Source organism: Lycium barbarum, chromosome 5 (assembly GCF_019175385.1).
Source record: "Lycium barbarum isolate Lr01 chromosome 5, ASM1917538v2, whole genome shotgun sequence".
NCBI classification, from domain to species: domain Eukaryota; kingdom Viridiplantae; phylum Streptophyta; class Magnoliopsida; order Solanales; family Solanaceae; genus Lycium; species Lycium barbarum.
The window spans coordinates 12706254-12720103 of record NC_083341.1 but is presented as its reverse complement, the minus strand read 5'-3'; the positions used below and the strand labels follow the sequence as shown (position 1 = coordinate 12720103).

The window sequence follows — 13850 nt, the reverse complement described above, 5'->3', positions numbered from 1 at the left end:
TATGAAGAAGCAAATGTTCAACTTCTTCATAATCTCCATTGATCCCTATGTTCTTGCAGACGTAGCAATAGGGATTTGCCAATCCAGCACGTTGTTTTTCTGAAGCCAATTTAGAGAAAAAACCGTAGCTTTCATCTTCCATTGCTTTGATTACTTGTTGAGGGACACCATGGTTGGACTTCATAATCTCGCATCCCCTGGATGCCTTGTTATTAATATACCACTTATTTCATCAAAAAAAAAAAAATCATTGTAAATAGAATCGAAGTCCTACAAGAGATTGGAACAGTCTTTTGTTGTTTACTCTGTTTTCATGTTAGCTTGTGCCTGAACTAGTACTTTTCTGTTCGCTCCGTTTTATCTCTTCTTAATTTGTAAGCGATATTACATTTGTATTTACTTTCAATTACCAATTACCGAAATCAAACTTTGAAAATGTTGAACCCAATAAGAGCGCCCACCCCTAATTAGCTTATACTTTTTACAAGAGTTTTAGTTTGTATTTTAGTTTGTTCATCTCATGATATCAAAGTATGAATTCAAATCTTAGATTTTTCTTTCTTCTTTTACACAGGTTGAGGAAGGTGGAAATCAAGAATAGTTCCTAGAGAAGTGTTACTACAATGGTATTTTGAGAAGCAACCTCCATTTTTTTCTTTGTTTTGTTGATGTTTAGTATGTTTTACAGTTACACTTTCAAGTTGGATAACATTACTTAATATTAGTTTTTAGGAGTATTAGTTTTTCTTTTAGGAGTATATCATGAGATAGCATCTCAATGTCATTTTGGTTGTTCTTAATTACTATGTGACAGTGTTTAATTTTCTTATTATTTATCTTGCTTCTTTTAGTATGTTGTTATTTTTAGTTTGTATAAAGCTCATTATAGAATCAACTACTCCAGGCTATATATGAAGTTTAAGATATTTATATACTACTAAATAATTGTAATTTTTTTTTTATAAATTTTCAAATTAATGGAAACCTGGCGAAATACAAATTCTAAACAGTATCGTTACAATTAAAACGTCATCATTCTTGTAATTAGTGACAAAACATTTTATCCTCAAAAGCTTAACCTTTAGCCACGACTACATTGTACTTTTTAAGACGATCACATTCTCGTCATAAAAATATGACATTTAATGACAAGAATAATGTTTGTCCCCAAAATCGCCTACTTATTGCCTACAACTTAGCTTTGTATTTTATGACAATTGTGATCGTCACTAATTATGTCATTTTGTAGTGACAACTTTTTTTTTGTCGGTAAAAGAAATAATTTTAGTGACGACATGATCGTTTTCAACTACGAAATTGTAAAAAGCAAAGTTGTCACTAATATATACATTTAGGGACAAAAAATAAAAAGACAAACACATTTTCGTCATTAAAGTATGACATTTAGTGACGAGAATAATCTCTGTCCACAAAATTGCCTACTTATTACCTACAAATTAACTTTGTATTTTATGACAATTGTGATCGTTGCTATAATGCCATTTTGTAGTGACAATTTTGTTTTGTCGGTAAAAGAAACAATTTTAGTGACGACATGATCGTTTTCAACTACGAAATTGTAAAAAAGGAAAGTTGTCACTAATTTATTCATTTAACAACAAAATAGAATTTGTATGTAAAAGGTAGTTTTTAGTGACGAAATAATATTTTTTTAACTACGAAGTACATATAACTTTCGAGACAAATTATGTCGTCACTAATTAAACTAAATAGTTAGTGACATATCAATTTCGGCAGCATTAATAACCTCTTTAGTAACGAAAACATTCTATTACCTACAAAATTTTATAATTTTCATGACGAAGTTGTTCGTCATAAATACTATGCATTTGGGGACGAAAAATATATTCGTGGTTAATACAACTCTATTTAGCGATGAAACACTAAGTTGTCGTTGTATAAATTTAGCGACATATGTTTTAGGGACGAATGGTTGACGATTTATTTTTCGTCACAGAAGGTATTTTGTGACGAAATTTGAGTTTTAAGTGACAAAATTATTCGTCGCTGATAGAGCAATTTGTTGTAGTGGCATGGGGGGAGGGGAGGTGGGAGAGGGGAAGGAGCCGTGGAGGTTTGTCTATGAAACTGAATGAGAACCTCAAAAATTCATTATAATTCAATGTCCATCACTTTCTCATTGCACGATTGGCTCTGCTGCGCTAGGACTAGGTTCTCCCTATGACCCTATGTACGCATCGTTCGCTTCGATTGAGTGAATCTCGCTATTCCAGTTTGAGAATATATACTATGTATGAGGTCGAGCCAGCTAACTAGCAAATACATATAAAAAGACTTTTACGAATGCATATAAATAGGTGGAGCCATGGTACTTGACCTGTAAACTTGCATGAACCTAGATTTGATACACTGGTGTAAACTGAACCTCGGAATAATGACTAAATTGAAAAATTAATAGTTGGTTTAAAATATAGTTTTAAGTTTTCTATGCCATGTTGTCTGTATCTCAACATATGCATGCTCCATGTTCCTTGAATCTCTTTTTTATTAGGCCTAAGTCATAGATAGATCCTCAAACTTATTTATATTTTTCATTTGGACCCCTCAACTGAGCAGCGTACCATTTGAACCCTCCAAGAAGGCGTTTACTGTGCCATATAGACACATGTCACTGTGCGTGTTGCCCACTTTTTTAAGGAGCGTGAGAAGCATTTCAAATGCTATTGATGTGGATCCCAGTTGACAAGTGTCACCAGAAAAACATTTAACTAATAAAAAGTAAACTTTAGATGATATTTTTATTAATTAAATAAAATAAATAAGAAAAAGAAAGGAATCAAATTGAAAGAAGAAAAATTATTTTCCAAATTAGCCCCTCCATTTTAAATTATCCCAACTTTCACCACTTTCTCTCTTACTGCTACTTTTCCATTTTTTCAATCTCTCTTAAATTCTCTCTTATTTACATTTCTCTCCCTCTATTTTCTCCCTTTGATTGCCGGAAAATCCTTTTCCGTCCGATCACCGTTCATTTTCTCCTCTCTCTACAATTCTCTCACTAGATCCACATTTCCAAAAAAATTACAAAAATTAGCACATTTTGAAAAAAATCAAGTGCTCGTAAATAGTAATTATTGCTAATCTCAACCGAAGGAGGAGATTATGTTATTGTTTTTAATGTTTGATATGCTAATAACTTAGGTTTTTTATTTTTTTTGAATAAAATGTTGAACAAAATCATTAAGCGAGGGCCGAAAAAGGTTCCGAAATCGGATCCATCATCGGATTTCGGGTTGGGTCACCGGAGCTCCGGTACAAATGTAGTTGTCGTTAACCACTCTTCTAGAAGCACCGCCGGAATAATTAATGGTCCATGATTTCTCCATTAATCGACCAAAAAAATCAATATAAATTGGTAATTCCTATGCTCTGTGATATCACTTCTATTGCCTCTTCCAAAACTATGCTCATTCCTTTTTTTTTTTTTTTTTGTAGCTTCGTTACAGTGGAGCAAGAAGAAAAAGAGAGGAAGGAGAGGGGCGGTGGGGGGCTGAAGAAGAGGAGAGGGGTTGGGCGCGGGGTGGGGGGTGGGGGGGTGGGGGAGGCGGGGGGAGCTGAAGAAGACGACATATTTTTGTATTTACTCTTTTTTTTTTTTTTTTGTAAAATCCTTTTTTTTTTTAAAGCTAAAATCCACGTGGCTCCGTCTTATTTGTTATTTTTGTGTGTGAATTACACGCACCATTTGTGTGTTGTTGCATATTTATTTTGTGTTTAAATGACACATTAATAGTTATCTTGAAGGGTTCATATGGTACGACCCTCGGTTGGGGGGTCTAAATGAAAAATCAGGACAAGTTCAGGAGTCCATCTATGACTTTGGCCTTTTTATTAAGAGTGTCCTTCTTATCACATGAAAACTTAATTCTTATTGTTCTTTCCTATCTAAAAGACCTCCGTTTCAATTAATGTGAATTTATTTCCTTATTAGTTCGTATCAAGAAAAATGATCCCTTTCTGTATTGGAAAACAATTTATCTTTCTGCAATGATTTATAGCCAAAATATATATGACTCATGTAACACCACAAATTTAAAAGTAATTTTTTCTTTCTTAATCTCCGTGCCCAGTCAAATATGTTCACATAAATTGAAACGTAACGGAGGGAATAACAATTTTGATCCTTGAGTTATTACTTAATACTGAATAAGTTGAAAAAATACTCGTGTTTTAGTTGTAGGTATTTTTTTCGTGACTCCAACTTAATTTCTTTGATAGCATAAAGTAACCTTTTTTTTTTTTTTTTGGTGAATACATAGACGGCCTCCTATACTAGTTCAAATATTTCATTTGAACATCTTACACCTAAGCTGAGCCTCTTTCCACCATAGACACTCTAGTACGATTTTCACTGGATCACTTAAATACATTTCGCTGATGTGTAATTATACGTGTTTCAATTCAATCATAAAAATTGTTTTGAATCTAAGGACAAGTGTCAATAAGGAGATTTTTTTTTTTTTTAAAACTTTTATCTCTCCTTCTACTCGTTTTCTTCACCACCACTATGGTGCGTTTCATTTATGTTTGAATTCTTTAATTCTTCAAAACTTTTTGCATACACAAAAGCTTATTGAAACTATTTGTCGGATGACTCTTTAATCCCTCTACCAACATTTAAAGAATCTCACAAGAAATTTTCTTCTTGCTACTGTCACTGCTGATTTTAGCTGGTCTTATTATATCACAACAATAGCACTGTCAGCCATATGGCTGCTAGCGGTGGAGGCAAAATTTTCACCTAGACAGGAGTGAATTTAGCTTAGGCAAGCTAGGTGAATTTAATAAAGTTGTTTTTCAGATTACTGGTGCATGGCGTTACAAATCGACGGAAAGTGATATAATTATCTAAATATTGTTTTCATCAATACGATACAATACATTACAATACAATACAATACAATACAATATAATACAATACGGACCGGTACATTATCATCCGACGACATATAAAGGTTTGAAATATAATTGGATTTCAGTGACCTTACACAATCGGATTGATTCATCTTATTTTCTTAAGTGACAACTCCACCCTTTTAAAATAGTAGTTCAAAATTATTCAGAAAGAAAGGAAGTGGAGTACAAGCACAACTGAACTTAACAATCTAACAAACTTTTCAAAGAACTATAACCAAATTATATTATTTAGTCAAATATACCATAAAACACTTTCCGGTCAACATATTTTCCCTTTTTATTTGTTTATTAGGCTATGGTATTTTATCCTGTCTGCATACCGGGAGGATCACGTTTTCCTGGAGGTGCTGATCCTCTTGCTCTGCCTGGTGGCGTTATAGTTATGCTCTCTTTTCCATGTTTTTCCTGTATTTTTTGAAGGAAAAAAATTATAATATCCTTTAATTATAAATCATATGCTTCCTACAATCAATTTTATATGACGATGTTAAACTAAATGTAAAATATTAAAAATTAATGATTTCTACCATGTCAGCAAATTCTGTATAAAGTACCAACTAAGTGGGTGTTTGAAAAGTCATGTCACTAAGAGGTCGTTTGGTACGGGAATACGGTAGGATATCCTAGCATAAATTTATACCATCAACTAAATATACTATAAATTTAATCTGAGATTTAATTCTGCATATTTCATCTTATCCTATCAAATTAAGTGGGATAAATTAGTTCAAGAATTATAATCTAGGACAATAATGCGCTAACCAAACCGGGTACAATGAGAATGTTAAGATCAAATAGTTTCCAAAAAGAGAAAGGTATCATTCTTTGTATGATATATTAAAAAGGAAAAAGTGTGCGCGATAGAGAGTAGAAAACGTATTTCGGCCAAATAATTAGGTAGAATCTTAAACTTGGCAGGATTTGTAAGTTAACCATATAGACATTTCTACTTGATAAATATGTGTCTTTGAATTAAAAGTAAAAACAAAGAAAAATTCGCGGAGAGGATTTCAAAATTTTGTATTTGTGACATTATTATATTTCAGATCATGTGGATCCCAATTATTTTGTGAAATCTATCATAATCAATTAAGTATATACAAATTGTGAACATCAAATTAACTGATAGAAAAATATACAAAATTAATATAATAAAATATCGAAGGAGAAATTATGTTACCTCCTCATGTTCCACTTTTGATTTTTCTTGTGCATCATCTCCTGGCGGATAATATTAATGATTAAAGATTTAAAGTTTCCCAAAAATTATACTCTTATTAACTTCTTTAAGGTGATTCAAAAAAATATTGTATTGAAGCAGATGAAAAAATAAGAAGAAAAGTAAATTCATTTAGACATATGAAGAGATGATACCTATGATCTTGATATCTTCGGATGGAGTCTCTTTTCCATCTCCTCCCTGTAATTTTGACGAAAAAAGAATCAAATTGAGCATGTTTGACTGGTCATGAAGCAAATTGTATACAAAGTATCAAATTCATTATTTTAAATGAGTTGTGTTGTATATAGGGATGACAAATGGGCAGGTTGAGTTGAATTTGAGCGAGTAAAATGACTGAAGTCATTATACAACTTTACTCAAAGATAAATTGGATCAAGATGGACTAAAATATAAAAGAGACTTATAACATTTCTAAATGGTGATGCAAATGCAATTTGTTAGATATCAAGAGCAAACGGGTAGTACAATATAAGAGATATGTTTCCATGAATTAAGATTGAACATAGTGATTTACAAGAATGATTTTGGAAGTGGATGATTTTGAAACTTTTACCTCGCTTTGTCCCGTGAGAAAAACTATAAGTTTTAATAAGTTTTGCACTTTAACTTGAATATTTGTCCATGAGGCAGGGGAAGGGGTGAGGGACAAAAGGAGGGGGAGGGATCAAATGTATAAGATCATCCATCTTTAATGTCATTGAACATAATTTCCTGGCTTGAACATTTTCATGAGTCAACATTGAAAATCATTATGAATTTATTTGGGTTGCTGAATTAAACTTGGGTATAGACCTGATAACGTCCAAATACACTCCTCAAAGAGAAAGTGTACACGGTCGTATGCAATATATTTACCCAACTATGAGTCGGGGTCGATCCCACAGGGAACAATGTGCTAGGCGATTAAGAAAGTAAGGAATTTTTACTAACTAAGCTCTGCCAAACGATAAATGATATTTTGGGTTTTTGAGAAATTTATGACTAATGCGAAAATATATAAACTAACCTAGAAAGCAAGTAAATTGATCAATGGCCACAAGCATGGATACAAAGGAAATTACACTCAAGTAACGATCCAATATATTTTATGATATTACAACTAAGAGCGGGTTTGTGTCAATAGATAATGATTTCTCAAATCTCATTGAAAGTCTTCCAACCAAATCAATGAATTTCACTCTAAGCTTTTCCAAGCCTTAGAGTGTGATATTAGGCACAATCAATTTAATCTCAAGTAACTATCCTCTTCCGAGCTCAAGTTATTAGATGAGTTTAATGACCCAAATTCTTGTTAATTAATCTTTCCCAACCTAGATTTCCTTTTCCAAGCTCAATCTAAGTAAATGGGTGAGTCCTAGGGTTAGCTAATCCCTTTGGAAACATTCAAGAACGAGATTAATTAAATCAACAAAGACCCACTTCAATAGCAATAAAAATCATTCAATACATAAGCAAAACAAGAGTTTCATTCAACACTTTAATCATAGAATATTTCCATAAACGAGATTCAAGTGAAGAAAATAAATACTACACACTTAGATATACAATACAAAACAAGGAATTGAAGAAAGGTTTAAGAATTATCTCATTAAAGAACTCCAATCTTCTCCTCCAATGGTGTAGGTGAAAGAAACCCTAGCCTCCAAGCTTGTAAAATGGCAAAAGATGAACTGAAAATTTGCCCTAGTTTTCTATTTATATGAACTGGAATGGAAGAAATCGGCGAATCCCAGGTTCTGGTCGAAAACGCTCATAATTCCTTCAGTGCGATCGCGCCACGAGACAGCGCGATCGCGTTCATGACGTCAGCGTCCCCTGTCCCTCAATCGCGATCGCGGTTTGAGTCGACGCGATCGCGTGTCATTTAAATAGCGCGTGGGCGCGGTCGCGTGAAGTCTCGGCGCGGTCGCGTGGAATTAATTTCGTGCTATGGCGCGATCGCGTGAGTACACGGAGCGATCGCGCAGAGTAATTTTCCGCGAAATTTTCCAGAACTTCCAGTTATCCCCAGTTTTGCAACTTTTTTGCTTGTTTTTCACACTTAGGCTCTAGGGACCTCATATAACCTGAAACATGACAAAAACCACGTAAAATAACACAGACTTGCTCAAAAACAAGTAAAACTTATAGTTAAAAAGCATCGATTATGGTGTAAATTCACGCCACATCAAGACCAAATCAACTCATTATCAAAATTACTTTAGTTCAAACTCATTAAAACTTGACGTGTTGGAAGATTATATTTGGTTGGATCGATTTTGACAAAAAAGTGCTCCGTCTCTTTTCTTCATATCTAACAATAAAGAATAAGCCTTATGGTTTATTCTCAGTTTTGAGGATATCAATATAATGATTATTAGTAATATAATGTAAAGGAAAGAACAGAAATGAAAGGAAATTAAAAATCAAAATAAGAAAAATTGGCAAGAGCGATTTCATTTTTTTTTAAGCAACAATTGTAGATATTACCATTGATAACAATAAAAGCAAAAATATACCTAAGAGAGCACCTAATCCCCTCTTAATCACCTTCTATGAAGGGTGCCAATAGAGTTAGGCCTCTAATCAGACTAGTTCCATAGTAAGTATTGAAGAGATTTCAAATTTTTGAGACATTATTAGATTTCAGATGAGGATCACGAATTATTTTGTGACATCTAGCATGGACAATTACAGATATATTACTTATGAACATGTAATAAACAGATAGAAAAATATACAAAAATAATAAATAAAAAATTCGAAGGAGAAATTAAGTTACCTCTTCATGTTCCACTTTTGGTTTTTCTTGTGCATCGTCTCCTGGAGTATAATATCATGATTAAAGTTACCAAAACATAATATTAATTTCTTTAAGATGATTCGGAAAAAAAAAAAAAAACTTCCATGAAAAGAAGATGAAAAATTAAGAAGAAAATTGCTTAGATATACGAAGAGATAATACCTATGATCTTGATATCCTGGGATGGGGTCGCGTTTTCGACTACTTTCACTTTTTCATCTCCTCCCTGTAATTTTGAAGAAATAAAGATCAATATACTTCAATAATCAAATAATATCTCCTTTGTCAAATTTTGTATATGATGCTTGACTGAATACGAAATTTAAAAAAAAATAAAGAAGACATGTGATATTTAAGCACATTGTATTACAATGTCTCAAAGCTATCATTTTAAAGGAGTGACAAATAGTGTGATAAATAGGCGAATTAGATCAAAACAAATTGAGCAAGTCAAAATGGGTTGAAAACAAACGAGTCATTATTCAACGTTGCCCCAAGATGACGGGGTGATGAGATAAACAATGAGTTATAGCTCGATCCACCCAACTTGACTCATCATTTTTATAATTCCAAATTATACATTTTATGACTCCATTAATATAAGACAGACTTATAATATAAACAAAATGGTGATTCAGATGCTCTATTTGTTAGACATCAATACCAAATGGGATCAAAAGTACATTTTCATAGGTTAAAATTGAGTATTTTCATGGATCAAGATTGAGCATTAACATGTGTCTATTAATTGGAGCGTTAATTTTTGATGGGTTAATTTGGGCATAGCTCAAATCATTCCATCTTTAAAATCACGGGTCAATACTAGCACTTTTGGTTCCGGAATTATTGGTTAATTCTTTTTTTGGTCGCTATGTTATTTGACTAGGCATATTAAACTTTTAATTAATTGAATTGTTGCACTTTTAATTCCTTTACTTGTGAACATTTATAAATTTATCCTAATTATTAACCATTTCACCGCTTTATTACTTGTGTATTAAGTTAAATTTGTCTTGTTACTTCATATTTGACGCTGGTATAGTTTTATAAATACTCAAATATAACATATTTTCTACATGAAAGGACCAAAAACACACATCTTGATTAATTGAAGGTCAAGTATGTTAAGTCATATATCACAAGAACCAAAATCAGAATTTATCCAGAACTTAAGGCGGCAAAGTGCTCTGCCCCTTAAAACTACTCTAGCTCAAATTTATTAAAACTTCATCGTGTGAGGCAGGCTACGTGGGTTTGGATCAATTTTGTCGTCCATACTTGGGTATTGGGTCTCAGCAATGAAAATGTCAAGATTAAATAGTTTTTCAAAAGAAAATTGTCATTCTAAAAAGGAAAAAGTGTGAGATAGATGGAGTTGGAGAAAAATTATTTCCTCATGTAATGTCCTTCCTCTTTTCCTTCCATCGGCATTTTCTATTTTGAAGGTTGGGATAGTGTAATGAACAATTGAATAATAGAAGAAAACCTCACTACAAGAAAGTATAGAAATGACAACAAAAAATTTAATATTTGGCAATAACTTAGTTTTATTGTTGGCAAATGAATTTTTTTATTGCCAAATAATTTAATTTTGTTGTCATTGTATTGATTATTGTTGCATAAAATACTTTTGGCAACCAAACAAAAAAGTTGTTGCACGTTAATAACAGCCGTTGGGAAAAGTCTATGCAACAATAAAAAATTCTTTTTGCGATAAGTACTTTTTGCAATAATAATCAATCTATGACAGCAAAAAAAAATTGTTGCTAAATATATTTTTTCTTGTAGTGAATAAAAAACAAAAGTTATTAGGTTTATTGTAAAAATGAAATAAACTGACAGAAAAATGTACAAAAATAATAAAAAATAAGTCGAATAAGAAATTAATTAAGTTACCTCCTCATTTTCCAGCTTTGGTTTTTCTTGGGCATCATCCCCTGAAGGATAATATCATGACTAAAGTTACCAAAAATTCATTTTAACTTCTTTAATATGATTAAAAAATAATTAAAAAAAAATCTTCCATACTAAAAGAAGATGAAATAAGTAGAAAATTACTTCGATATATGAAGAGATGATACCTTTGTTCTTGATATCTTGGGAAGGAGTCTCCATGGATTTTCTTGGTTTATTTCAATGGTTCAGAGATGAGCTTTATATAATCATTGAGCATTATGTCTTTTTCCTAAACTTATAATTACTTAAATTATAATATACTTATGTTTTTGGTTTTCTCACCCGGTGTCCCGTGTCCGCATTCGGGATTCGCGCCGCGTAGGGCTCATTCGGGAGATGTGCTCCCTACCAAGGATATATTTATACCCAGTATTTGAACCCGATACCTTTGATTAAGGGAGAAACAGCCACATTCATTGCACCGCTTCCTTTGGTGGTTAATTATTTGTATTATATAAATATATAAGTGTAAATATAATTATACATTATTAGTGAATTTTAATTTGTAATAGTTGGTTCGTTATCATATGTACCATATTACCAACTAATTTTTCTTATAAAGATTTGGGATAACACTTTTAGTCCTTCAATTATTGGTAAATTCTGTTTTTGATCCTCGCGATATGGTAAAACATGCATAACCTTCAATTAATAATAGTGTGCACCTTTGGTCTCTATGATTCTGATTTTTCTCAAACTCAATGAATTATTGTGAACTATTTAATTATACATGTGTTATGTTAATTTGTATTGTCACTCCATATTTTGAGGATAATTAATTCTACAAATAATCTAAATTTATGATATTTCCTATATAATAGACTAAAACATACATTTGCATGAGTCAAAGGTTAAGATCCCGTTAATGGTGGTTGTAAATATTTAATAATCATTACATGCTGATAAGCACTTTTAAGTGCTTAGATTAATAATAAGTAGCTATATATTTGGATGAAATTAAAGCATATATTGAAATTGATAACAAACGCTTGTAAGGAAAATGATGAACAACAAACATGTAATAAAGAAGAAGTTAGAGGTTTTGTTTTGTAAAAGGTATTTTGTGAATTAGAAAATAAATAGTTAAAAAATTGATCAAATTAAAAGTGTCTATAAGATGAGTTTAGGGTGATCAAATTTGGCTTTTGGCTTTTGGCTTTTAAGCACTTTGGGTGTATGTCAAACGCGTAGATAAGCTAAAAGGTGCTTCGAAACCAGTTTAACCAGTCTATACTCTATAAGCTTAGTCAAACACCTTCTAAATGTGCTCAGCCAAATATTATAAAGGCTAAAATTAAAATTCATCAATAACTTGAGGACCAAAATAACTTGAAAACCAAAAACATAAGTATATTATAATTTAAGTAATTAAAGTGCCTTGATTGTTAAGTTCCTTTTATACAATGAGTAAATTGAACTTAAAGGAAATTTTAGCACGTTATAAATGTTACGAACTTACAATAATGGAGTATATTCAATCATGAACCACAAGAAGTATATGCAATAATTTCACCTTTCGATTGTGTGTCGAAGAGATAAAAGAGGATGCAGTTTCCATCATACAGAAAAGGGGATTTTGATAGTTCGTGGCAAATTTACTTTAAGCAGACAATAGTACACAGAGCACTTGTAATGCAATTAAAAAAAAAAACTATTCAGAGTTTGAGACCACATAACGCATAAAGTGTGATGTTTTCGGTTGTCTGGCATTGAGTTTATTTTGAGTCATTCAAAATTTAATGAATTTTTTATAAATAAGACGTCATTTTTATTTTTATTTTTTTGTGGAAAGATGTATCCAATTCTTGTAAAAGAATGTATTTAACCCTTTACAAAAGAATCTAAACTTGAAGCGTCTTACATTTGATCTTTGATCTTCTATCTCCTCAAAAGTCTCTTTTCTTTTTATTCCGAATTTTCTATACAAATAGTTGAAAGTTTTATTTAAGTGCACATTAAAAAGTTCTTGAGTGGGTCGTTATATTTTGAGAGTAGTGTTGACACCCAATTTTATCCCTCCTTTATTTAATTGTATTTATTCGGGCGTCTAAATTTATTAACGAGCTAAATACTTTATTTTCGCTACTTTTATTTTCAACATTACAAGTATTACTTTATCACAAATTTTAAATGGTTCGCCATCGTTTCATTTTTCGGGTTTGGACTCGTTAAATTAACTAAAAGACAGCACTTTGCTAAATCCTTATTTTTTCTACATATTAATTATTAATTGTATCCATATAGTATATATTGTACTAAATTAGAAGCCCAAAAATAATTAAATAGCGGAGGAAGGATCAACAATTCTCAGCCAAATTAATGGCCCGAAATACAAATACAATATTACTTCTCTATCCAAATAAACAACCCACATTTCTATTCCCCTACCCAACAGACCAGCCCATTGGATTAAACTTTAATCAGCCAACATTTTACCCGGTCCAGCCCAAACGAAATTGACCCGATCCGGCCCAAATCTTAAATCCCTAATCCCTTTTCTTTTCTCCTTCACCAGTCGCGGCTCTCCCTCTTCTTTCTCTTTCTTTTCCCTCTTCTTTGTCATCTTCTCCATCTCTCTACCCTACCCTCTCTCTCCCGCTCTCTTTCACGCTCCCTTCCACTTACCTCTGTCCCCCATGCCTGCTCCCTGCACCTCCACACTCCTCTGCTCCCCACGTTCTCTGCCGCTCCTTCGTCTCTCTCCCACGCTCCTCTCTTTACTCTAATACCAACGAAACCCTATAAATGTAATCCAAGTTGAATCGTTTTAGGGGGGGATTTCTCTTTTTCGGAGTGAAACCTAATCAACTTTAGGCAAAGGAGACCGAAAATCCCGTGAAAAATCACAAGGATCTGGAACCACGAAAATCCCCTACAAAACACAAGTTTTAATCAACAAAAACAGCCAAC

The 13850-nt window shown here is 32.4% G+C and overlaps 1 protein-coding gene across 6 annotated transcripts in view; it reads right to left on the bottom strand.

Annotated features, from left to right (window-relative positions):
* The window catches only part of LOC132640492 (systemin-like), a 48337-nt gene extending 37190 nt beyond the window's left edge, over nt 1-11147 (bottom strand). Inside the window, exons 1-5 of one of the 6 annotated variants that reach the window (XM_060357099.1) lie at nt 11066-11147; nt 10881-10921; nt 9147-9210; nt 8964-9004; nt 6334-6379 (exon numbers count right to left, since the gene is read on the bottom strand). In XM_060357099.1, coding sequence (XP_060213082.1) covers nt 6334-6379; nt 8964-9004; nt 9147-9210; nt 10881-10921; nt 11066-11099 — 226 coding nt within the window. In that variant the 5' untranslated portion in view covers nt 11100-11147. The remainder of the gene's footprint in view (nt 1-6333; nt 6380-8963; nt 9005-9146; nt 9211-10880; nt 10922-11065) is intronic. The other 5 variants (XM_060357095.1, XM_060357094.1, XM_060357097.1 and 2 more) reach the window with 5 other exon arrangements.
* Between the last annotated feature and the right edge of the window lie 2703 nt (nt 11148-13850).